Raw genomic sequence first — 26,613 nt, 5'->3', positions numbered from 1 at the left:
TACACCCAATTCTTCTGTGTTTCTGTTATAAGTTTCCTAAGTTTATTCTTTAAAACTCCATTGTGCCTTTCTACCAACCCTGCAGATTGACGGTGATATGCACAGTGATGTTTCAAAGAAATCCCAAAATACTGACTTAGCTGTTGTATAGTTTGATTAACGAAATGTGTACCATTGTCACTGTAGATCATTTCCGGTATGCCAAATCTAGGAATAATCTCTTTAACTAGGGTCTTTGCAACAGTGGCTGCATCTGATTTACTAGTCGGGAAGGCCTCCACCCATTTGGAGAACATATCCACAACGACAAGGTAGTACTTTTTGTTTTCACATTTGTTCAATTCTATGAAATCCATACAGATGGTATGAAAACGGATACGGTGGTGTAGGGAAACTCCCTTGCTTTGGCTTTAATGCCCCTTGTGCATGATGTTTATTACAAGTGTGACATGACAGGCAAAATTTTTTAGTGTAGTTTGAAAACCCATACGTAGTGAACACCCGATTCACTAACTGTACCATCCTCCCTGTTGAGACATGGCTCTGCCCATGGCTCAACAAAGCTGCATATCTAAATAAATTAGACGGTAATATTGGTTTTCCCTCTTTGGAGATGTACAGTCCTTCCTTGAGAATTGCTCCTCGTCTTTTCCATTTTTGTTTTTCAGCCTGTGTAGTAAGTGTCTGCATTGTTTTTAACATTTCTAAGTCCAAAATCTCAGAAGGTTGTAATTCCTCATTCAAAAGAAATGCTTCTGAGGCTGCTTGCTTTGCAGCTGTGTCAGCTCTCGCATTGCCTTTTGAAGTCCTATTTTGTTGTTTTGTATGAGCTATGCATTTACAAATAGCTACTTTTTGAGGCAACTGAATAGAATCTAACAAATCTAAAATAAACTGTGCATGGTTAATCGGTTTGCCAGTAGATGTCACCATTCCTCGATTCTTCCACTGTTGTGCAAAATCATGTACAGTAGAGAAAGCATACTGGCTGTCTGTAAAAATGTTTACGCTTTTACCCTTTGCTAAGGTACATGCCCGTGTCAAGGCAATCAACTCTGCTGCTTGTGCAGATAAGTTATGTGGTAGAGGTTTCGCTTCTACAATCTGTGTCAGAAACTACTGCATAACCTGTTAGGTTCTGTCCTGTAGGACTCCTTTTGCATGAGCCATCCATGTAATATGTCACCTCGGCATTATCCAAGGGAACATCCGTGAGGTCTTTTCTAGGCAGTGTTTTTTGCTCAATTACCTGCAGGCAGTTATGGGGTGTGCCATCCACAGGAGTTGGGAGCAAGGTAGACGGATTCAAAGTAGTAAATCGTTCAGTTGTCATGCGAGGTTGGCTCAGCAATATAGTCATACAAGAAAGATGCGTAGCAGGGGAAGGATATGCTATTTTTTCTTGCAGTAAAATGATTGCGACTGCATGAGGCACTCTCAATGTGAGAGGGTGGAATAACACTACTGAGGCCGAAGCCTGCACTGCCATTGCAGCTGCAACTACTGCTTGTACACAGTGGGGTAGAGACCTCGCCACTGGGTCCAGTTGTGATGAATAATAAGCAATGGGGCGTTGCTTGTCCCCATGCTCTTGAGTCAATACTGATGTCATATAACCTTGCTTGCAATCTACAGTTTGGAAAAAACGTTTATGATAATTTGGTAATCCTAAAACTAATGATGATGCTATTAATTGTTTTAGCTTGCAGAAAGTTAATTTTGCTTCTGGTGTCCATTGTATTAAATCTTGTGCTGCCATAGGCTTTTTGAAAATCAGGCCGGTTAGAGGTGCAGATTCCAAAGCTTAGTTTGGGATCCAGCTCCGACAGAAATTAGTCGTACCCAGGAAGGACATCATTTCCTTCTTGGTTGTGGGTTTTGGTGCTTGTAAAATCGCTACTTTTCTGTCCTCATCTATTGTTCTGCCATCTTTGGATATTACATATCCAAGGTATTTCACTTGTTTTCTCCAAAGTTGCAATTTATTTTTGCTTACTTTGTGTCCTTCTTCTGCTAAGAATTTTAATAATGCTATAGTATCTTCCTTACAATCTTGCTGGGTAGGGGCAGCCAGCAGGATGTCATCAACATAAAGTAAAATTTGACTACCTTTCGGTGGGATAAATCCCACTAGATTACTTGCCATTTCTTGTGAGAATATCATTGGGCTTTCACTATAACCCTGTGGTAGTCGTGTATATGTGTACCATTTCCCCTGAAATGTAAATGCAAGCCAATATTAGCTGTCAGGGTGTATTGGTATTGAAAAGAATGCATTGCTGATATCTACCACAGAAAAGTATTTCTGTTGAGGTTTTAAATCATTCAACAAGGTATGTGGATCTGGCACCGTAGGTGCTCTTGGTATTACTGCGTCAATTACAGCTTGTAAATCTTGGACCATACGCCATTCTCCATTTGCTTTTCTAACTGGGAATAAGGGTGTGTTACATGGTGAATCGGAGGATTCTACCAGTATTCCCCTCTTAAGCAAAGCTGCTATGATAGGTTTAATACCTGCCTCTGCATCTTTTCTCAGGGGGTACTGTCTCCTTTGTGGTCTGAATGCTGATTTTTGGCGTTATAGTAACTGGTCCTGCTGTGCGAATTAGTCCTACGTCTGATTTTCCTGTTGACCAGAGAGTTTCTGGTATGTCTACCAAAGCTTTTTCTTCCTCTTCTAATAAGAGGGTTTCTCAGCTGTCTTTGCTGGACTGCAAGTGTACAGCTGGATGTGTTTGTGTTATCCAGTTCAGTTTCTGTCTTTGTATTCCCTGTTCTGACAGTTCTGATTCTGTCTGTTTTTCCCATTTTGTGACTTTTTCTCCTAGGTCTATCCATTTTAAATTTTCCTCTTTAGTTAAACTAACATGCGGAATTAGATTTGATTTGTAAAGTGAGAAGAACTCCTGGGGTAATGAACAGCTAACTACACTGTTCCCTTTTGTGTCCCAGTACAAATTACGCAGTACTAATCTGTTTGCATGATTTTTAAACAGTTCTTGTTCATATTCTTTGTCAGGTCCTGGTGTATTACAATAATACAGAGTACAGTGCAATAGGCGTTTGTATGTCAATGCAAAGGGAGGGGGAACTTACTGATCGCTACATTCATTAACTCTTCAGTCACTGCTCCAGGGCCAGTTGTAACTAAGTCGTGGCTGTACCAGTAAAATGTCTCACCTTCCGTTTGCACTGCAAAAGTATTGGTCTGTCGCTGTGCTTCCATACCCTGCATGGTTGGAACTACTGCTGTGCCTAATAGTTGCATAAGATCTCTGCCCAAAAAGTTCACTGGGCATTTTGTAGAAACAACAATTTTGCTTTTCTGGGTTAATCCTGAAACAGGATCTGTTATTGTAATGTTATGGGAGAGAGGCTCCCGATACCGCTGTCCATTAGCTGCTTTTACAAGTATAAAGTCATGTGATTCTGAATTTTCTGGTAGTTTGGAGGGGTGTACCAAGGTCTGTGATGCCCCTGAATCACACAAGAATTTGACTTCCCTCCCTTCTACCAGGAGTGTCACTTCTGGTTTTGTGTCAGCCAAATAGAGCTCTAAGCTCAGTAAGGCTAATATTTCATTTTCTTCACTATCGGTAGCTTCCTGCACTTCCTCTATTATCACATTCTCTGCTTCTTCTATCACATTGTCATTTGTCTTTTCTCTATTATTCCTATCTAGTGATTCCTGACTTTCATATAGTCAGTCCTCACCCTCATCGTTTTTGTCTTCCACTGCTGCTTTCTTATTTTTCCTGCAATCCCTTGCCATGTGTCCTTTTTTCCCGTATTTGAAGCACTCACCTCTTTTCTTTCTCCCTTCAAAGTCCTCTGATCGCTGATCAGATTGTTTATTTCCCTGGGCATTTTTTTTACCCTTCTGTCCGGACTGTACTAAATAAACTTCTCCATCTTCTACAGCAAATACTTGGGCTTTCTTTTTCTTTTTGTTGTTAAAATGCCTCTTGGCATGTCTAGCATATTCAGGCAGTGATTGTAATCTGCTTGTACGATGGTCTACCATGTGTTTATTAATAAAACTACTTATGGGTGCAATACTGCCTTTCAAAAATGCATTCTTTAACTGTTGCTCATATGGGGAATCTTGTGTCTGATCTTCAGGCACTTGCATTCCACCATGATTGTTAAAGCATTCCAATAATCTGGAAAAATATCTATCAACAGTTTCACTTTCTTGTTGGATGCATTGATTAATGCAAGTCCAGTCTGTCCTAGGCTTCCGTTTCTCAGAAATTCGGTCTGTCAGACCTTTCACTCTATTGTCTAGTTGTGCGCTGCTATGTGGGAGGGGTCTAAGTGCAGCGTCACCGGGATTCCAGTTGCCACTGATCATGTGCCAATCTGGACCTACTATTTGTCTGACTACTTTTTCTTCTTCTTCTCCATTTAAGTGATAACTTAACCTCATGCCCTGTAAGTCTTCTAAGAACTTTCTAAAATTAACTTTTGGATGGGGGATTCCCTCTGTGGCTTTCTGGACATCTTCCGGTGTCCACGGTCTGTATACTAAGAGAGTTGGGTTCTGCCCTTCTTGTCCTGCCTGAGGATTTGGTACTTCTATGAGTGGGCATATTTCTTCTTCACTCATAGCCTGTGAATTTCCATTCATTTGATATCATTCAATATCCCCTTTTAAATTACGTGTTCGAGACCTAGTCTCGATAGGATCTCTAACAAACGGTAATGGTTTTATAGGAACAACTGGATATCGCGGAGGTGGGTCAGTTTGTTCTTTTGCTTCATATTCCGGTAAGGGAACTGGTAAGGGAACCGAAACCGGAGTGGGCGGAGGGGCTGATGCTGTAACCAAGTTATTATCCTCTTTGTCTAGAAACATTGCTTTTAAATGTTTATTCTTTTGTTCTCTTCGGTTTGCTTCCTCAATCCACCTGTGTGCCTGAGGAACTCCTAGTTTACGCTGTTTTTTTAACCCGACCTTTAGAATCGGTTTTTAACTGTCTAATAAGTTTGATAAGCGAGGATCTTTCTAGTTTCCCGTCAAATTCATATTTATTAACCCATTTAGTATAATATTTAATGTTGTCGGCGCGCTGTGATTGCATATATTTTGCATCTTCGGTTAACGGTGGGCTTTGGGGTCTTTTTGTTTTTGTGCACGTATTACCCATTTTGTTCTAATCTTTTTTTTTTTTAAATGTTACGTAACCCTTTTGTTTTTAATGTGGTACCACCAAGTATTTACAGTCTCTTCAGACTACCTGCCTACTTATTCTGTTTCCCTGATCTATGACAAGATAGCAATATTTCTGTCCCTGAATTTTAAAAATTATTACAGAACAAATACAATCAAGTCCCTCATCTAGAACAGTAGATTCACCTTACCTGAGCCTCAGCGATTGGTCACTCACTGTTCAAATGGAACCCGCCTTCAGTCGTAGATCAGAAAAGTGGCTGGCCTCTTTTGCACGACAATTCAGTCGGAGGTCTTTCAATGAAGAAGATCCGGTGTGGTATTTTCCCTGCGCAGTTTCATGCCACCTGGCCCATCTGATCCCAGGCTAAACGAAGGTTTCCGGCTCCCGAAGGACAAAAAAAATGTTAGAGAAAAATACTTTAAAAAGACCAAAAGCATAAGGTTCCGTTCAGGTAACTTTATTCTTGCGCAAGGAGACAAAAAAATGCAGTTACAGAGTTTGTCTGGCTAAATCAGGAAGTGTCACAGTTATTATACCTTTCTTTCAAGACATTGCCCACTACGACTGACGTAGCAGATCACCATTTCACAATTATGTTATTTTATAGATATTTTCCATACTTCTAGCTGACTCTTCAAAGTTTTAAAAAAGATTTTTCAGTAAACAGGATGGCCTTGATGACCACTGGTCAATTATAACTTTCTTACTATGTGATGTTACAAGTCTAGGTACTATGGCTAATTTAAGCACAATGCAAGTACATATTTCTGAAGCAGTTTATTGTTCTTTATATCTAACTGTCTTGCAGCTTGTGCACTTTTTCATCAACTCGAACAGAGCTTGTTGTCTATAATGAATGGATCTACAGAAATTATTATTATTCTCCTTTTAATTTCCTGACCTAGAAGAAAATCACCTGCTTTCCAGTACATTTCCAAGGCATAAACATGTATTTTGCTGTGCTAGCAAACTAGGTCAGAGTGCATCTTGCAGTGTCAGAAAGCATAATTTCAGAAAAGCACATTTGCAGTCTCAAATAAAACTAATGCTGCATATAGAATAAAAATGTGTTAAATCTTCCTTTATTAAAATAAGCATTGCACACATATGTTAATACATATTTTTTAACAGCTATTTTTGCCAAAAACACTACCCCCTCTGATAGAGATTCCAGGGCTCTGGACAGATGGGGTAAGAAGGTATACACTTCTGCAGCTTTGGCCATTAGGGCCTTAAATTGCCAGTTTCATATGTTAAAGTATCAGCAGCATATTATTGGATTGCTTAAACAGAAAATGATGTTGATTCCTGACTTTGCTGAAAATAAAAAATTACAGGATTTAATGCATTCCGCTGAACAAGTTAGAAAACATACTTTACAATGTGGTTTTGATTCATTAGAGGCATCTTGCAGGGCTCCTGTCACTGAGTCTGTACTTAGAAGGCATGCTTGGCTTAAGGAGCAATCTTTGCCAGATCATGTTAAAGCTAAATTACTGGATGCTCCCTTAAACCAAGACCGCATGTTTGGCAATAAAGCAGAAGAAGTACTTAAAAAGATGGAGGAAAAAGCTACATATATGCAAACTGTTAAAGATTTCCTGCAAGTACAGCTTCCCAGATTTAGTAGGCATTGGCCCTCTAAGAATTGGTCCTTTCCTGCCTCTTCCAGGCCTTTTCAGTCCAAACCCAGAACTAGCAGAACACCCAGGCTTCAGTCTCAAGGTACTCACAGGCCTAAGCAGTGGGGGGCTCCCACTTCCAAAGCTGGGAGTAGTAAGACTTCCCCTATGGTAAACTGTCTCAATGACTTAACTTTAAACCTTCCAAGCCCTGCTCAACTGACCGTAAGATCACCCTACATGCACAAAATTGGGAACTCATTACCCAAGACAAATGGGTTTTAAATATAGTTTCCCAAGGATACAGATTCCACTTCCACTCCTTACCACCCCCAAACGGTTGGCCAGACCTACCCCCAAATCAGTGGGCAGAGGCTCAAAAGCAAGTCCTCTCGTACGCATCAGGGCTAGTCAACCTGTCCATGAGAAGAAGAATGGGAGCAAGGTTTCTACCCAAGACTTTTCCTGGTACCCAGAAAAGACCATTCCTGGTGTCCTATCCTGGACCTGTCGAACCTTAACACTTTTTTGGTAATCACAAAATTTAAGATGCTAACTCTTCAGCTACTTCCTTTGCTAGGCAGAGATGCCTGGTTGGCAACACTGGATTTAAAGGAAGCCTACCTGCACATCCCAATAAGGGAATCTTGCAGAAGATACCTACGCTTCAGAGCAGGCTACATGCACTATCCGTTCTCTGCACTGCCCTTTGTGAATACCCTGGGTTCAGTAGATAAGCCAATGTGCCTAGCTCCAGTCATTGCATTTTGCAGGCAAATAAATATCCAGATATACCCATACCTGGACGATTGTCCAATTCAGGCAGAAAGCCAGGACATGCTATTAAATCATCTGGCATTTGTAAAGAAATTGCTAACTTCTCTGGGGTACACCATAAACGAAAAGAAATCACATCTTGTACCCTGCCCACAAATTGTATTCATGGGAGCAAGCTTGAATACAACTTCCCAGATGGCCTACCTCACACCAGAGAAACAAGTTCATTTGACAGCCTACTTCAAACTACTGGCCACAAAGACCCAGCTATCTGCAAGGAAAATACTGCAAGCCCCTGAGGTTCATGGCCTCTTGCATTCTACTACTTCCATATGCAAGACTGCATATGAGGAAACTATAATGGTACCTAAAAAGCCTATGGTGTTAACATCGTCAGGATCTAGAATCAATGATTCCTGTCATACCTTGTCTAAAGATAGAGTTCCTTTGGTGGGCAGCGGCTTGCCACCAAAACAAGGGACTGCCATTCACTCTACCCCCTGCCGCCCAAACCCTAACAGATGCATCAGACTATGCATGGAGGGGCTCACTTGGCGGGGCAGTGCATTCAGGGCAAATGGAACCCAAGTCAAATGCACCTGTATATCAATCAAAAAGAAATGTTAGCTGTACAGAATGCTCTGACAGCCTTCAAGGACCACATTCTTCCAGGACAATTATTGGTAAAGACGGACAACACCACTGTTATGTGGTACATAAACAATCGGGGGAACCCACTAATACCCTCTCTGCAGACTAGCCATGGCTCTGTGGAACACAGTCTTGAGCTACCAAGTGCACCTACAAGCTCAATTCCTGCCAGGCAAGCTAAATACACTGGCAGACGACCTAAACAGAAATCTCATTGACCCACACGAGTGGAAACTGGAACCAAAGATATTCAGCATGTTGAGAAACAAATGGGGGAGCCCAGAGATAGACCTGTTTGCCTCCCCTCAGAACTACCAGTTGGACAAATTCTGCAGAAGGACTCCCCATAAACAAGCTTGGAAAGTGGATGCCCTATCAGTTTATGCCCCCCCCCCTGCCCCTCCTCTCCAAAGTGCTACTAAAGATCAAACAGGACAAACCAAGGACAATACTGATTTCACCAAACTGGCCAAGCAAACACTGGTATCCCCTCTTGTGCGGTGTGCCACTGCTGGCAACATGGCACCTGCCTCAGACCCCTGCCCTGCTGTCCCAGCAGGAGGGCCAGATTCTGCACCCACAGCTTCAAACCCTGAACCTTGCAGCCTAGCTAATTACCTGATCTCTCCGTTACCTTCCCTCAGTAAGCAAGTGATGGATGTCATTCTGGAGGCAAGGAGGCCTAGTACTAGAAAATCCTATGCGGAAAAATGAAAAAGATTCTTTTCCTGGAGCCAAACTCAGGGGATGTGCACAGCAGTGCCCAATTTACCACATATTCTTCAATACTTAACTGAGATGCTTCACAAGGGCCTTTCCTTTTCTTCCATCAAAATTCATGCCCCGGCCATTTCAGTACATCACAATACACAGCCACCCATCTTCTCTCATCCACTGCTGAAGCAGTTCCTCAGAGGGGCCAAAAACTTAAGACCACCCAGGAGAGTCCCTACTCCAGCCTGGAACCTTAACTTTGTATTGGAAAAGCTCACTCTACCTCCCTTTGAGCCAGCTGCAAATGCAGAGTTGAAATTCCTTTCCTGGAAAACAGCCTTCCTTCTAGCCATCACTTCAGCAAGAAGGGTGTCTGAATTACAGGCCCTCATGGCAGTGCAGCCTTTCATCATCTTTCATGCATATAGGGTGTCCCTCAGGACCAATCCTTCCTTTATGCCCAAGGTGTTATCCAGTGTGGCCCTTAATCAGTCCTTTCATTTGCCAACCTTCTTTTCTAATCCACAGAACAAAGGGGAACAAATACTGTACTCCTTGGACGTGCACAGGCAACTTTGATTTTACTTGGACAAGACTAAGCCTCTCAGGAAATCTGAACAGCCGCTGGTTGCATTTGCTGCAGGGGCAGAGGGAAGGCCATTTCAAAGCAAACCATTTCTAAGTGGATAGGCCATTGCATTCATTTCTGCTATAAGCACCATGGAAAGCCTACCCCACAGTGGATAAGACCACATTCCACCAGGGCTGCATCTACCTGTACAGCCTTTCTCAGAGGAGTCCCTACCAGGGACATCCTAGAAGCTGCTGCCTGGAGTTCTGTACATACCTTCACCAAGCATTATCACTTGCCAATTTTTTCTAAATCCAGAGCTGGCTTTTCCACTGCAGTCTTGCAGGGCCTTATAGCTGGTCCTTATGCTATCTAATTGCTTCCTCCCATCCTTAGCTTTGGGAATCTACCCAAATGTGATGACTGCATCAGTGAAACACGAAGAACATAGTGCAGTTGTGTACACTTACCATAAATGTAGATGTTTTGAGTGTATTCACTGTTGCAGTCCTGGTTACCCTCCCTCCAGCCCCCTGACTTCTAGTGACTATACCTCTATTCTTGTTTACTATGCTTAAAGCTTTCTGATGTATTTTCTTTTTGTTGGAGGTGTAACCTTGTGTATAATTGCTTCCCATTATGGGTGCACCTGACATCTGGGGCAAGAAAAACTGATGTGGTGTCAGCTGCATGCTTTATACCCCTGACTACCTGTTGTCATGGAAGATGAGTCAGCAACCGACGCAGGACCCAAGACTTTGATAATCAGGCCGACTGAGGGCTTACCTGTAGGCAGATAACCCAAATGTGATGACTGCAACAGTGAATACATTCAAACATCTACATTTATGGTAAGTGTATACAACTGTACTTTCTGTAAGTAAACTTATTCTAACAGTAGTAGCCTCTTCCTCCTTCCATCCCCCCTTGTTTTTTGGTTTGTTTCCTTATGCAAGGGTGTGCACATTTATTAATTTTTTTTTTAGCATTGTCCTTTCAGGGCTTAGCCTCCCTAAAAGTATGCACTTGGATTAACAGTTTACAATGTAGATGGACATCTGGAATTAAAGAGTGACTGTACTGTGTTGTTGTCATTATTACAAATCTTAACAATTGTATCAGTGGATTCATAACTTCTGTTAACAATCAACTTTATTAAGTAAATGTATGTCTTTTATGCTTTGTTGTGTGTCTGTGCCCTCTTTAAGCTCAAGTTCTATCAAAGAATCCCATGCAGCCCATTTTTTGTAACTAGGGAGTTCTGTTTCTGATCTCTAGTAGTTCTCTGTTCCATGCTTTTAATATGTGTAATCATCTTTAACTCTTACTGATGTTTTTTCTTTGATTTTTCTTTTCCCTTGTTATTGCATTTTCAGTGGCTATCGACACTAAGGATAGCAATACTTTCACCCATTCATTATATGTTTTACACTACCTCAACAAGAACATTTCTACACTGAGGTTAAATTTTCTTCCACGTATAAGACTCAGAATATTGTTCAGTTCATTTTCATACTTGAGCAGCTCTGTACATTCCCAAAGTGTATGTTGCCAAGAACTGCTTTCTGAACCATCACCTTTCAAACATGTGCCTCTTCTCTGGGAACCTTTTTTTCAAGTCTTGTAATGGTATAGAAAGTTTTGTACACACTTGCATGCAGAATTTTGTTTTTCTGGATTTAGTTGCATACCTAGAGATAAGATATTTCCTTCCACTGATCTTCTATAATATCGGTTTAATTTTTCACTCACTGCTGTTTTTAATTGTATACTCTGTTGTCTTCTTAAGTCTAATCTTGATTTATATGCTGTACATATTACTATTTTCTGGTTTGTGATTTTGTGTTTAGTTCTAAAATCTAATGTTTGTGGTTCCATACTTACTATCTAGCCTCCATGCTTCTTCCTTCTATTCCAACATTATATTCAAGTTGGACAGAATTCATTAACTCAAAAGTTTTGTCTAGTTCATCACATTTTATTACTTTGTCATCTGATCCCAGAGTCTTGGTTCTTTGTTTTTTCTTAAACAAATCCTCATTGCTTTTTATTCTACGTCTTTGTTACCATAAATAGTTTAGCCTAATGATGTTCTATTTTCCCAAGGGTTAACTTCCTTAATGTGAAGACGTGCTTGATTTTGTATATGTAGGACTTGTACATACTATACATTTCCTAAATATACCCAAATGCCCAAGTGTGATCTTGTAATTGCCTCATTGGTGTAACAGTAAGTGCATGCCTCTTATGGTAGCACCAAGAATCTTACGCAATCAAAATACGTCAGTGAAGCACATCTCAAAACACAGGAGTAATCAGGTTTGCATCAATAGTATGATTTAATGAAATGAAACCTAAATAATAATCAAAAATCTGGTTAGGATCTTTCGTCTATATAGCATTCAAAGCACAGACTACATTACTGAGCATATCACTCTTAATATGCTAATGCCTCGATCAGGATTTTGCATGCTGTATGGTACTTTTTTATTCTTGAAGGCAACCAAAGTTGGTAGCTGAAAGTAGATCCACAGGGCCTTTGCTTACATGCCATCCTGACAAGTACCCCTATTACACTGTCAACAGTGGTCATTGAAAGCAGTATTTGCGAAGCATGGAATATCTGTTCTGTTGTTCCTAATATATTTCTTTTCTCTTTTTTGAAGTCAACCTTTCATTTTTAAAATACTATCAGTCTGGTCAGTCCTGACTGTAGAATTATGAGTTGCCTGGCTGATCTTTACTGGAATCTATATATATGCATAATCTATTTGCTCTATATCATATTTGTGGAAATTCATGGTTGCTTACGTAGCATTTATGTTGGTATTTCAACTCCCATAAAGAATTCTTGTAGTGATTTTCTCCCCCAGGACTTTGCTGAAAAAAGTCTGTCTGAGCTCAGAGTGACTATCTATAGTGTATAAATGTAAAATGCATTGCTTTAACCCAAATGAGTGTTGTAACATGCAAAATTTACCCATAGGTTAAGGTCACCAAGAGAAAAAGGATGAAGCTAATCATTGTACTATCTGGTGCCTGTCAACACTGTCTTTTTGTGATACCTTTACAAAATAATTTAATTACAATTCATGCATTTTGGTGAATGGAGGGAGGAGAAGTTTTGACAGAGTACATGAGTACGAATGTATATTTTTTTAATTTTTGGAATTCCACACCTTTCAGAATTAGGGAAACCTGTCTAAAAGATGGGACAGCAGTGCCTCAAGTAGAATAAGAAAGTTTTCCCTCCACCCCACAGTACACATTTCACTAATGTTTTAGAACCTGTAACCTCATCATTAAGTTTCGGAATATATTGGGAAAGCATAAACCAGTCCTGAAGATTAGAAAAAGGAAAATGTTTTATGTAAAATTTACTGTTGTACTGCTTGAGGGAGAAATTGGCAGTCTGTAGATAACTGCTGCTGGTCTTGATAGTCAAGTTTGTTCTGTATTTTGCCTAACATACATGACATGGTCTCCACATTAAGGAATTTTAGGATCAAGTCAGATGCAGAAAGAGAAGTCCTGTTGAAAAAAGATTATGGTCACAGAATGTAACAGATTCAACTGTTTTTACTGGCCTAGTAGTCTTGTCTTTTTGTGTTACTTTTAGAACTGTGTTTAATAGGATAACCACGCGAGTCCAGTTGTGTTGTAGTACTTGTTAGACTGAGAGAGAGTTAAAAATCACAGCAAATGTAATTTCTGAAATTTGGAGGATTAGAACAACGAAAATGTTTTGTTATCAAAACTGATAACTATAGCTGATAGTTAGCATCCATTGTGTGGTCACTGCTGCAGTGGTATTCATAATGTAGGCTGACATGCCTGACTGACCAGCTATCAGAGGTTTACATAGATTGAGGTGCTGGCTGACCTCCCCTGCATGCAGAGGCACTCCCTGTCATTCCATTTAAAAGGGACATTGGCCTGTTCCATCTTCAGTTATTTTCTATTTTACCACAGGCAGGTGTGCATATTGGTGTACAAGTCCACAGTTAACTCATTCAGGCTTGTGGCTCCTAGAGCTCCCTGCTAAGAATCTTCAGAAGGGGGAAGTTTTCTTGTGCTTTTATTCCATTTGTTCTGAAATTATCTTATGGCGTTTTCCAGCAAAATTTATTGGGAAACAGTTGTGGGCTCCCTATGTATGTATGCCTTGTGCAGTCCTTGGGAGCCATTACAAATGCAGACTTAAGAGGCTCACTTATAGGTTGGTTACCATATTGGTGCAGGTTTTACCAAGAAAGCTCATAGGAGTAGGGAAACCACACAGAGTGTTGCTGCCAGAAGGAATTGGGTCACCGTGCAGTCACATGAAGGGTTGCTTGCCTCTTACCTGGGGTAGGAGGGAAAACAAATGCCCTGATGGCTCATAAAAAAGAGCACTACCACAGACGATTGAGGGAGAGAAGCCCATCAGGAAGGCTGCTAGGTACAAGTGTTGCCCTGATTGTGTCACAAAGACCTAATGGATGTTTCAGCCAGAAAGCTAGTCTTTTAGTGCCCGATTGAAGAATCTCAGTCTTCTACCAGCTTCTAGCCAACTCCTTTGGAGGTGTATATACAGGCAGTTTGTTCATCATCATCAAAATGGCACAACAAGCCATTTTTATCCCCATTAGCTAGAACCGCAATCGCCCGGTCGCATCTACTCTTATATATGCCTCCCCTATACTCTGCAACCTTAATAAAGCTGAATTGAGCAAGCTCTCCCACAGCTACAACCATATTCCCAGATTCAGCACTGGGTCAGCATACATAACCCATCACTGCCAGTACCTTAATAAACTCTGTGGCTAGAACTGCCAGTTTAATTCAGTTCAGTCAACTCTTAATAGCATACAAAATTCTTTACCAACCTGAAGATACCCTCTCACTTAAAAATATTATAAAACCATACAGTAACTTAAGGTCACAAACTCTTGGTCCAAAGCTAATAACTCAGCTGGTGAATCACTGTTTGCCATCTTCGTTGGCAAAGCTTGGAATTTATTACCAAACTATATAACCCTCCAACCCTCCCCAAGTCTCTTAACAAAAAAAAAAAAAAAAAAAAACATCAAACAGTATTTCAAAATGTACTGGCTTTGTCCCTGTACCAACCCTGATAAAACTACAAAATGATAATCCTACCTAGATAGTATTGTAAGCATTTAATACTCAAAACTGTTGCAATCTGATAATTTTGTTTTTAATTTGTCAAACTATGTAACTTGTGAGTCCCTGCTGAGGGCATCACTAAACCAGCTTGTAAATATGCATGACTCTTTGTCTTATATTTTACTATGTATCTAACTTTTGTGTAATCTTTGAATTCTGTCACTGGAGCTTTTCTCCCCGGGCCTCTGCTGAAAATGGACATATATCCAGTCGGATTATCCCGGTTAACAAATGTAAAATAAATAAATAAATCATCAGCCCCCTTTTTCTCATTTCTGCATGGGGTCAGGGTATTGCTAACTGTCGCCATCTCTCTTGATTCAGTGCCACACCCCTGCCTGAGACACTCTTACCTGACTGTCGCAGATCGTTTACACAATCCATTCTCCTCTTTGCTGGACATCCTCATTTTCTCTTACCTTCTTCCTGTCTGTCATAAATCGTCTTCACCAGATTGTCTTCTCTTTTTCTGCACTTGTGACCAAACCACTGTAATCTGTTCACTTTGATCTTTTTTTTACAATTGGAGCTACTTTGGCTTCTGCTCTCCTGTCCTCTTTGCTTCGCCTGTCCCACAGTGTACATCCTATCATCCTTCTCAGGCACTTCATTTTTATCACCTCTAGCTTCCTCATCTCCTGTGCCTTTACTGCACAAGTTTCTGTACCATACAGTAGTACTGGTCACACCACTGTCTTGAACACCTTACTTTTCACCTTCTTTGGCATTCTTCTGTCATTCACTAACCCAGAGACTCTATGCCATTTGGCTGCAGCTCCTCTGATTCTAGCTTTGACCTCTTCATTCAGACTTCCCTTCTCCTCAACTACCCTCACAGATAACTGAAGCTATTAACTTGTTCTACTGTCTTCTTTTCTGTCTCAGTTCTCAGCTTCTTCTGATTTCCCAAATCTGCTGCCATTACCACTGTCTTGTCTGTGCTTAATTTCATCCCATGCGCCTTCAGTTTTGCATTCCATTCTCCTCTCCTTTGCTGAAGTTCTTGTTCAGAGTCTGCCTGTAGTGCCACTTTGTCTGCTTACAGCAACTTGGTGATCTGTCCCATCCGGCCTTACTAATGTATTCCATCACCAGTATGAACAACAGCGGGCTTGGTGATGAACCTTGGTGCACACCCACTGCCACTGAGAACTCCTCTGTCAGACAGAAAGCTATTCGTACTTGAGTCACTGGATCCTTGTACATAGCCTGCACTGCTTCTACCAATGTTTCTGGGACTTAGTTTGAACCACCGCAGTACTACCCAAATCAGCTTTCTTGGACCTTGTCGTATGCTTTCTCCAAATCTAGGAATGCCCAGTTGGACTCTTTCCTCATCTCTAGCTTCTTTTCAACTGTCTGCTTCACAACTGTCTGCTTCACAACAGACATCTGGTCATTTGTGTTGAATCCTGATCTGAATCCAAACTGCTCATCCCCATCTTTTATTCTACTACTCTGCATATCCATTTATCAGTCCCCATCTTCAGATATTTCATGCAATGTGACAGGAGTTTGATGCCTCTTTACTGCCGACAGTTGGGGATGTCCCCTTTGTTCTTGCGCACTGGCACAAGTATGCATATTCTCTAGTCATCTGGGATATGCCTTTCTCTCCACACTGCTGTGAGTACCTCCAGAGCCATTTCTCCCCTATCTTACCCAGCATCTTTATCATATCTGCTATGACCTCATCAGAGCCTGCCGCTTTCCCTGACTTTGTTTTCCTTAGTGGTATTCTTACTTCTTCTAGGTTGGGCTTCTCTTTTTCTTCTCCCATTGTTGGCTGTTTCTGGGGCAGTACAGCTTCTGTGGGGTTTTCTTCATTCAGAAGCTGCTGGAAATACTCCTTCCATCTACCTTTGATGTCTTGCAGACTGGTAAGCAAGTTGTTGCTGACATCCCTTATGAAGGGTGTCTGACCATCATTTTTGTCTTTCTGTCTTTGCCTTCCAACCGTATACAGTTTTTTTTTTTTTTTTTTTTTTGTGGCACCTACTGAATCACTTTCCAGAAGCTGGTAGAATGTCTCCGATGCCTGTTCTTTGCTATTGCAGCTCCTTTCTTAGCTAGCCAGCCGGTATTCCTTCCTAGCCTGGTAGGTCTTTTCTATCTCCCACTTTTTCCTGCACTTCTTTCTTTTGATGACTTCTTGGACTTCTGCATTCCACCACCAGCTTTCCTTATATACCTGGCTTAGCCACATATCAGTGCTGTAGTCCTCACACATGCTGTTTTGAGGTGCTGCCATTCTTCTTCAACTCCACCTGTTTCCTCCTCTTCTTGGGGTGCTAGAGCCCTGAGTAATTCCTTGAACTGTTGTACTTTCTCTCCAGTCAACTTCCAGGTCTTCAGCCTGGTATCTGTTGACCATAGAGCCTTCTCTGACCACTGCTTACAGCTGATTGTGGCAACCAGTGGTTTATGCTGTGGGCCAACTCTTTCACTGGGGATGACTTTGCAATCATTGATTCTACCCCAGTACCCTTTCTTTACTAGAAAGAAGTCCACCCAAGTTGCACCTTGGTCACTCTTGTTTGTGATCTTGTGACTGTCTCTGTCTGAACCGTATGTTGGCTACTATCAAGCCATTTGCCAGACAGAAGTCTAGAATGGCCTCCTTCATTCATGTTGCCCCCACCCTTGTGGACCAAGGCAGTTATCTCATATCCTGTTCTATTTGTCCCAATATGTGCATTCAAGTCCCCTATGCTGTCTGAATGCATTCTTTCCCCTCACTGTGGGGCATAGACTGAGATTATGAATACTGCCCTATCATTATACTGGAGTCTGATTGCCATGAGTCTATCACTTATTCTGATGATGTCCCTTACTGTCTTCTGAAGCCTCTCTCACCACAGTTTCCACACCATTTCTAGCCTGTCCTCCTCCTGAGTAGTAGACATTTGATCCTAGGCCAAATGGCTTTGCTGCACTGCCCTTCCATCTTATCTCTTGGATACATAGGATGTCCAGCCTCCTTCATATCATCATGTCATCCACTTCCAAGCTGCGTCCTTTCAGTGAACTTACTTTAAGTGTAGCAATTCTCAGTTCATGTTTGGCAGGTTGATTGGTTTTACGTCCAAATTCCGTTCAACAGAGCTATCCCAGGTGTCCCAGGTAACCCAGGCTGGGCAGCTAGACACTGGCCAGCCAGTAGCTTATTGACCCAGGGCTGCTGGGATTTATGGTGGGCACATACTGGCCAGTAGGGGTACATACACCCCTCCCACCATTAGCATGGGTCCCTGGCATAATTTGGAGTAGGCTGGGTCCTCAACCCACTTATCACTGGCAAATACCCATGCCCATTTGGCAACATTAGTCAACATGACCGAATCACTTAGAGCCATATTTTACACCAAGTGGCTAGCCCTGCCACATTGTATAGTCTGTGATCTCCTATCTTGGTTATGTCTTCCTAAAGGCCAAGTACCATGATATTAATAGCGTAAACGTATGCGGAGATATCCTAGTCTTAGAGGGACCAGAGTCCAACCTCCTCGCCTATCCTTAGTATTTACAGCTGCCAGACCTCCATGCCCAAGAAACCAGTTTCTATAGAGTTCAGCAAATACACGGATATCACTTCCAAAATCTAATAGCATATGCTATAGTTATTTCCCTGGAGATACATAATTGTAAGCTAGTTCCCATCCCAGATTCGTTACCACTGTTAGGAATAGCAGATTTCTGGATAGATTCAGGAAAAAAAGGTTTATACTTCATCTACTCTACTCTTTAGGACAGTAAATTGTCAGATGCATAATGTCAAGTGCAGTCTAGAATATTGGATCAGATAGCATACTTGTCCTCTGGATGAACTTCTTAAATTACAGCTCTTGAAATTTTTTCAGCTCTTCCAGAGTGTTAGAAACATATGATTACTTGAATTTTGATTTGTGGATGTAGCCTGTGCATTGGTTGGAACTAGAAAGAAGCTCCGTCGTTTCTTCAGTGCAGTAGAATTTACCCTTTCAAAACAGGACCTTTCATCAGTTGCCAGTCTAATGGTCAGCAGATGAAGAAAAGGAAATCTGGGGGAACTGAGAGATATGACAGAGCAAGATAATGATGAAGGTTATGATGCAGGGGCAGTCTCTACAAGGCAGTTGTGACTCCGAAGTTTTCCGTTTTCTTTGCCTGCCTGCTACATTTAGCCTGTTTGTGAAGCAGCATAACTGGACTCCCAGAATCTTGGGTACAGGTGACATTTGGCAGCTGGTGGTGGAGCACTCTCATAGTAGACTTTCTTCCCCTGGAGGCCATTTTAAGCCTAGCCAATTTCCCTTTCAAAGGTGAGACTTAAATCCTGTACCTTGTGTCTGTAAGGTAAAGCCTTAACAGTTATGCCAACTTTCCAACCCTTTCTTAAGATGAGCTGCCCTTGTGGACCATTTTAAGCCTATCCAGTTTCCCTTTCAAAGGTGAAAATCAAACACTGTACGTTGTGTTTAGAGGTAAACATCTTAAACATTATACCAACCCACACAGTTAGTCTCTTCCATCCTTCCAGGGGATGCTTTGCATGTCAGACTGTCAGCTTCACCTAGCACAGCCACTCATGCAACAGTTGTTGGATCAAGAGGCAGTAGAACCGGTGCTAGATCAGGAAGAAAGCTTAGGTTTCTACCCTTACCTGTGTATATTCCCAAAAAGAGATAGAATGTGGAGACTATTCTGAACATGTTCAGACTCTTCTTAAGAGTTTCCAAGTTAAAGATGTGCACCATGCAGTCACTGCCCCTTCTCTTGTCTTCCTTACTGGTCATTCTGTCCTGCAGTTACTTATTTGCAGGGGCCACAAGATTCTTTTAAGATTGAGTCTGACACCAGCATTACTAATTTATTGCTGTTTGGGCTCTCTCTGACACCAGCATTACTAATTTACCTCCTTGCTGTTTGGGCTCTCTACCACGGTCAAGGTATTCATGAAAAGCCTGGGCCCTGTAGTAGGCCTGTCAGACTGGAAGGGCTTCATTTACTTGTACTTGGATGACTGTTCTGCAGCTGGCCCATTCACAAGGCCAAATCTTGGAAAGTCTGTCACCATAATCTTTCTCCAGTGCTTAGGATTCAGAACTCGCACTAGACAAGATCAAGACTTTTTTCAGAAAGTGACTTTCCTGGCTTGCAGGCTGACGTCCTCAGAATTCAGAGACTGCATGATGACCTGGGACTTTGTGAAGGCTTTAAGGCTTATAGTCTTAACCATTCTGATGGCTCTGCAAGTCGGATTTCAGATGCAGAAAACCCTGTGGTTTCTGACAGCCTTTTAGATTCAGCAGTAGCAGCATCCAGATATGGAGCTCCCAGTGTTGCCCTATGCTCACTAGAGTTTGATTGGAAGATAAATAACGTGCAAAGCAATAAAGAGAGACCAGTCTCCTTTTCTGGAGCCTACCCAGTCCTTAGTGATAGATGGTGCGAATTTTATATGGAGCATTCACGTGTGAAATCCAGGAATTTTGATCCCCCTTATAAATGAATCTGCACATCAGCATGAAGGAGATGTCAATAAAGCAGGTAGCTCTAAGCACCTTCAAGAACCTATGGAAACAGGGTGTTCTTCAGCTCAACATAGGCAACACTACATTAATGTGGTAAGTAAATAAGCAGGGAGGAACATTATCATGTATGCTATGCAGATTGACAATGCAGGTGCACGGGTTAGTGAGAGTCAAAGTATTTTACTCTCTTTTGCAACAGTGTAGCTGCCTACCTAAGTAGAACACTTGCAAGAATCATAAGAGGTGGTTGAGCAGGAGGGTTTTCTGGCAGTTGACAAAGAAATAGGGCCTTACCTAGGTGAACATTGATGGTGGCTCATCAACTCCTGGTTTACTACATGAAGCTCCTGTACAGTGGGACCTGGAGGATTTATGCCATGTCCTTTCACTGGTGGAACCATTTCCATTAATGCCCTTTATCCCTTCAATATTGAAGGAGGTATGGCGGACAGAACCATGTGTGATCCTCATAACTCCATTTTGTCACATGCAGCACTTGTTTTCAGTAGTGCATTTAACCAAGAAACCTTCATTCTTACCACAGGAGACAGACTTGCCCCCCCCCCCCCCCCCCCATCAGCCTTGTGGTGAAACCTGTATGTATACCAAAAATTGTTCCCAAGATGTCCCTTAAGACTAGTCAACCCAACTACCAATATTCTTACTAAAACCATGAAATAAAGGGGAAAGGATCCTGTATATATGAAATGTCTGCAGGCAGTTGATATACCGTTTGAATACAGAAAAAACAAATGGTTATTTATAGCTTTTATATATGAAATGGAGGGCAAAAAATTAAATAAACACTAGTAATTAGTTAACTGCACTAAGCTCTGCTGTGACAGGAAAGTTAAGTTTCTTCACAAATGGATGAGAGTGCATTCTAGTTGGGCAGCCTGCATCTCAGCAGTCTTTTTTAGGAAGGTTTCGACCCAAGTCATCTGTGAGGTAGCCACTCAATTATTGGATCTTACTTGCTACTATGGTACCCTGCAATTTGCAGCCTTTTTTAAGACAGGTCTCAACCCAAGTCATCTGTGTTGAGGCCATTTGATCATCAGTCCATACATTCTTCAGGCACCGTAAGACAAGATGTTCATTCCAGGGGTAGAGCAAGGTTTGGTGTGGCAATACTGCAGATTATCCTTTGAGGATCCAGTCAAGGCTTTTGAAGTAATTTTCTCTCGCTTTTTGGCTTTGAGGGTGCTGTGGGAACCTGTTAGCACTACTGCAGCAATGACCATGCATTGAACATAGTGCAGTTGTGTGAGAATTCACTATAGCGAGAGATGTTTGGGTTTGGTCCCTAATGTAGTAGTAGCTCCCATGAGCCATCCCCTTCAAGGTGACATTTATTAACTTCCTGTGCAAAGAAGCATAGCACAACAGGGGCAGGACACAATAGTGTCTCTCCTTCTAAACTGTGTAATAAAATTAGGCCTTACACATTCCGGACATGGCCCTCACGAGTTTGCTGACAAAGAAAAAATTAGGAGATGAGATGGGCCAAAGTAGTTTTTATGTGAGGTATTAGGGTGCATCTTCATATAAGGGGGTGTGTACAGCTTGCTGGAGGCCTGTGTCGATTGACTGGATGTCTGATTCCCATTATGTTAAGAAAGGTACTACAACAATGACTGTACTCTAGCATCCGTTATGGCAAGTTCTCACATAACTGTGGAATTTCTTCATACTTGATTAACAAAAAAACATGGTTTAGAATACCTTCTTTACACAAAGCTGTATGAATATTAAAAACTTGTTTGTAACTGGTAGTTTTGGTAATTTCGGGTAAGAGAACTGTAAGAATTCTGAGTTGTACAATGTATCCGCCTAATGTGTCTCTCACTCTCTCTCTCTGTAACAGGTTGGATTTCTCAAGATACTCCACAAGTATGAAATTACTTTTACCGTACCATTTAGCCAAAAAGTGGGAACAAATATTTGTGCTGCTCCCATACCCAATGTTAATTTGAAAGTACTAAACATTATAAAGGTACAGGAAGGTAAGTGCTCATTAGAATGCATGCAGACTCCAGTAAGTCTACTTAAATGAAAGGAAATAACTTTGTGCTTTTTCAGTGGTAGTCGTGCCTTTTTATTATAAATTTTGGCTCATATTTTAATGTTCGTAATTTATTTTTATTTTTAAATGATGTAATTTGTAAAATAAGTTAATAATATGTTTTGTGTTTATGTCCATGTATTTTTTGGTTAAAGGATGTACCAAAAAGAAAGGGGCCAGCAATACAAACACCTTACAAAGAGTCCAGTGCTCTGGAGCACATAGGAAGCATGTCAGTGCATATTCCACAATTGCTGTGAGCCACTTAGTTGTTTAGCACATGTGCTAAAAATCCAAGGTGATCTTGCAGATTAATTTTTTTTAAGAAATTTGACCAGTTGCTACAGAATTGGTTAGAGTTCAAACTGTGAAGTGGATTTCCAAGGCAGCAACTGTGGATGTTCTTCATCTCACATTGCTGCAGTCCTTACACTTGGGGTAGTCCGCTGTCCTCGGTCGGCCCGAATATCAAAGTATAAGGCTGACGTCGGTCAAGGCGCATTTGACTGACATCAGGACGTCAGGGTACAAATGCGCATGACCGACGTCATATCCTCAGTCTTTTTTGCCGCATGGTCCGATGCAGAAGCAGAGTTGCAAGTGCCGGTTGGCGTTCTGAAATTGTTGGATCTCCGACTTTCAGACCGAGTCATAGTTGGCTCAGTACCCCGTGGGGCAATATTTTAGTTTTTCTTGCCTCAGTGGTTTACCGGATGTCAGAAAAAGTGAATAATTGTATTTCTTGTGGGAAACAGATACCGCATAGAGACTACCTTACTTTGTGTATTCCTTGTTTAGGGCCTGAGCACGGCGTTGTTGGGTGTCGCTCTTGTGCTAGATTCAATAAGCGCACTATTAAGAGAAGATTAGATTGTGCCAGGTTAGTCTTCGGAAGCGGTGCAATTATAAAATGCCGCCGGATGCTCCGGCCGCTTCTTCAAGAAGCGCAAGGACAAAGCAGTTAAACCTAGGCTAGAGGAACCGTCAGTACCGGACGCCGGTTCTTTAGAGGTGTCGGTGGAGCCGGTGGTTCCACGGAGGTTTCTTTGGGATCCCAGGGAGAGACTTTGTTATTGCAGGATGTGGCCTCTCAGGAGGCAGGCCAGGCTGATGGGGCTTCTCAGGTTACTATACTCCCTCCCTGCCTAGGGTGGTTAGGCCCTCTCCTTCTGTTTCCAAGGCTTCTCCCAGGGGCAGGCCAGGTTTAGCTTCAGTTGGTGTTACCCCTAGCTCTTCAGGAACTGTGCCCAAGAAGCATATGCTTAAAATGGCAGAAGATTTGATTACTTTGATTAGGGCTTCTATGCCCCCTCCTGATAAGAGACCTAGGGTGGAGCCTGAGCTAGGGTGTTTTGAGCAGGCTTCAGATGTTTCAGAGTCTTCGGCTGAAGACTTGCAGGAGTACTCTCCTTATTCTGATTCTGATGTGGATGATTCTACTCCTTCTGCTTCTCCTCCTGAGGATTTTTCTTTTTCAGAAACTCTTCATTCCATGAGGGAGCATTTTAAGTGGGAAGGTCAGGACTTCTCTGATTCCAGGAAAAGGCTTAGGGAATTTTGTTTTACCCCAGCATAGGCCTTTGGCTATACCTCCTGTTTTGGATGTAGTGGAAGATGTTTTACAGAGGCTTCTCTTAATCCTGATTCTTTGCCTCCTGCTCCTGTTAAACCGGATAGGTATTACAGGGTGCCTGAAGCTCATAAGTATCCTTTTAAGAGTCCTAGGGCGGACCCAGAAACTGTTAGCCAGGGGCCTAAAGGTGTTAAGGCTTCTGTTGTTAAGAATCCGGTTCCTGCAGACAAAGAGGCCAGGGCCTTGGATAGATGGGGAAAGAAAGTTTATACTTCTTCCACTCTTGCTATGAGGGCTTTGAATTGCCAGTTTCACATGTTGAAATACCAGAACTATCTCCTTTCACAATTGAAGTCTAAGGTCGATGCTCTGGCAGAAGGTATTGATTGTAAAGAATTGCAAGATTTAGTACATGTTTCTGAACAGGTGGGTAAGCATTCTTTGCAATGTGGTTTTGATGCTGTACAGGCCTCGTCTAGGGTGGCTGCCACTGGGTCAGTTCTTCGCAGGCACGCCTGGCTGAGGGATCAAAATTTATCTGCACATGTTAAAACAAGGATTTTAGATGCTCCTTTACAATCTGACGTGTTGTTTGGTCCTTCTGTTGAGGCAGTTTTAAAGAAAATGGAAGACAAGGCTAAGTCTATGCAGACTGTTAAAGATTTTTTGCAGGTCCAGCCTCCAAAGTTTAGTAGAAATTGGCCTACTAAGGGGTGGACGTATCCTTCTTATGATTCCCAGTCTAGGGGTAGATCTAGACGTGGTAGGGGCAGAGCTCAGGGCTCTTTCAGGCCTAGAACAGGGAGTTCTCCTGCACAGTCTTCAGGTGAGGGCAGGGGTCAGTCCTTTCGTAAACAGACCCAATGACCTACCTTTTCAGCTGCCAGAGCCTTCTCGTCTGGCAGCACCTTTGGGAGGAAGGTTGGCACTTTTCAAAGAAAATTGGAGTTTAATTACCCAAGACAGATGGGTATTGGATATCATACACCACGGTTACAGGATTTATTTCCATACCTTGCCTCCTTTCAAAGGCATGCCAGACGTTCCTCCTCAACAAAGAATAGAGGCTCACAAGCAAGTTTCTCTGTTACTCCAAATAGGGGCCATACAGCCGGTCCCTATGCCAGAAGTGGGCCTAGGATTTTATTCTCGCCTGTTCCTAGTACCAAAGAAGGGGAACACGTGGAGACCAATTTTGGATTTATCTACCCTCAACACTTATCTGGACATTCCCAAGTTCAAAATGTTGACGTTACAGCAGCTTTTACCTCTGCTGGGCAAAGATCATTGGATGGTAACTTTGGATCTCAAGGAGGCTTACCTTCATGTTCCTATCAGACCAAGTTGCAGGAAGTATCTGCGTTTTCGAGCTGGGACTTCTCACTATCAGTTCTTTGCATTGCCCTTTGGCTTATCTACTGCGCCCAGAGTGTTCACGAAAGTTCTGGCTCCAGTGATAGCCTTCTTCAGGCTAAAAGGAATACAGATCTATCCTTATTTGGACGACTGCCTGATTCTGGCTCAAGGAAGGGAAGAGCTTCTTCATCATTTGGAATATGTGATAGCAGTGCTAAGATGCCTGGGGTATTCTGTGAACGAAATAAAGTCCAGTCTAGTACCCTCTCAGGACATGTGCTTTCTGGGTGTGAGACTGAATACAGCATCCCAGATGGCCTTTTTAACCCCGGACAAACAAAAGAGTCTATCCCTTTACTTCCATCAACTATCTCATCAGTCCGGGCTGACTGCAAGGACAGTCCTTCAAGCCTTAGGGTTCATGGCATCTTGTATTCTGGTGCTTCCCAATGCCAAACTGCATATGAGGAAGCTGCAATGGTATCTCAAAATGTATGGACACAGCACTGCCAGGATCTGGACACTGTCATTCAAATAATACCTTGCATTCAAAAGGAATTTTTGTGGTGGGCTCAGGAATGTCACCTAAACAAGGGACTCTCTGTGACCCGGCCAGAGGCGAGTCAGATTTTAACGACAGATGCCTCAGACAAAGCTTGGGGAGCTCATCTAAATGGAAAGTGGATACAAGACAAGTGGCCTGCCAGACTACAACATCTACATATCAACCTGAAGGAGATGTTAGCAGTCCAGTTTGCATTAATAGCTTTCAAGGAGTTACTTCTTCCAGGGCAGGTGTTGATTCTAACAGACAACACAACTGTCATGTGGTACATCAACAAGCAAGGGCGAACGCATTCTTATCCTCTATGCAGGCAAGCAATGATTTTGTGGGCGACTGCTCTCAGTTTACAGCTCAATCTTCAGGCAAGGTTTCTGCCAGGAGCACAGAACTCCTTAGCAGATGTGTTGAGCAGACGAATTATGGATCCCCACAGTGGAAATTGGATCCTCATGTATTTCAGAAATTGACAGTGTCATGGGGAACTCCAGACATAGATCTGTTCGCTTCTCCACTAAACCATCAGCTGCCAAAGTTTTGCACAAAAGGTTTCATCCCACAGCTTGGAGAGTGGATGCTCTTTCTTTCAATTGGAACAATCTTCATGTGTATGCCTTTCCACCTCTGCCTCTCCTCCCAAAGGTACTTCTAAAGGTCAGACAGGACAAGCCAAGGATGATTTTAATAGCTCCAGATTGGCCTCGACAGCACTGGTACCCATTACTGAGAAGTCTAGTACGGAAGCCTCCATGGCCTTTGCCTTCGATTCCACACCTGTTGTCACAGGAGGACAGCCATTTGCTCAATGTCAAGCTTCACTCTCTGCACCTAACAGCCTGGCATATTCTGTTTTGAACCAT

General features: G+C 42.2%; 1 protein-coding gene across 2 annotated transcripts in view; it reads left to right on the top strand.

Annotated features, from left to right (window-relative positions):
• Positions 1 to 26,613, top strand: part of CCHR2.PART2H20orf27 (chromosome chr2.part2 C20orf27 homolog) — a 611,858-nt gene that overhangs the window by 379,300 nt on the left and 205,945 nt on the right. For both annotated transcript variants that reach the window (XM_044064073.1, XM_044064074.1), the window contains exon 4: positions 22,065 to 22,203. In XM_044064073.1, coding sequence (XP_043920008.1) covers positions 22,065 to 22,203 — 139 coding nt within the window. The remainder of the gene's footprint in view (positions 1 to 22,064; positions 22,204 to 26,613) is intronic.

This window comes from Protopterus annectens, chromosome 2.part2 (assembly GCF_019279795.1).
Source record: "Protopterus annectens isolate FY-2018-M chromosome 2.part2, PAN1.0, whole genome shotgun sequence".
In the NCBI taxonomy this organism is placed as follows: Eukaryota; Metazoa; Chordata; order Ceratodontiformes; family Protopteridae; genus Protopterus; species Protopterus annectens.
Note: the sequence above shows the minus strand (reverse complement) of the source record. Positions and strands in the feature narration are given on the sequence as shown.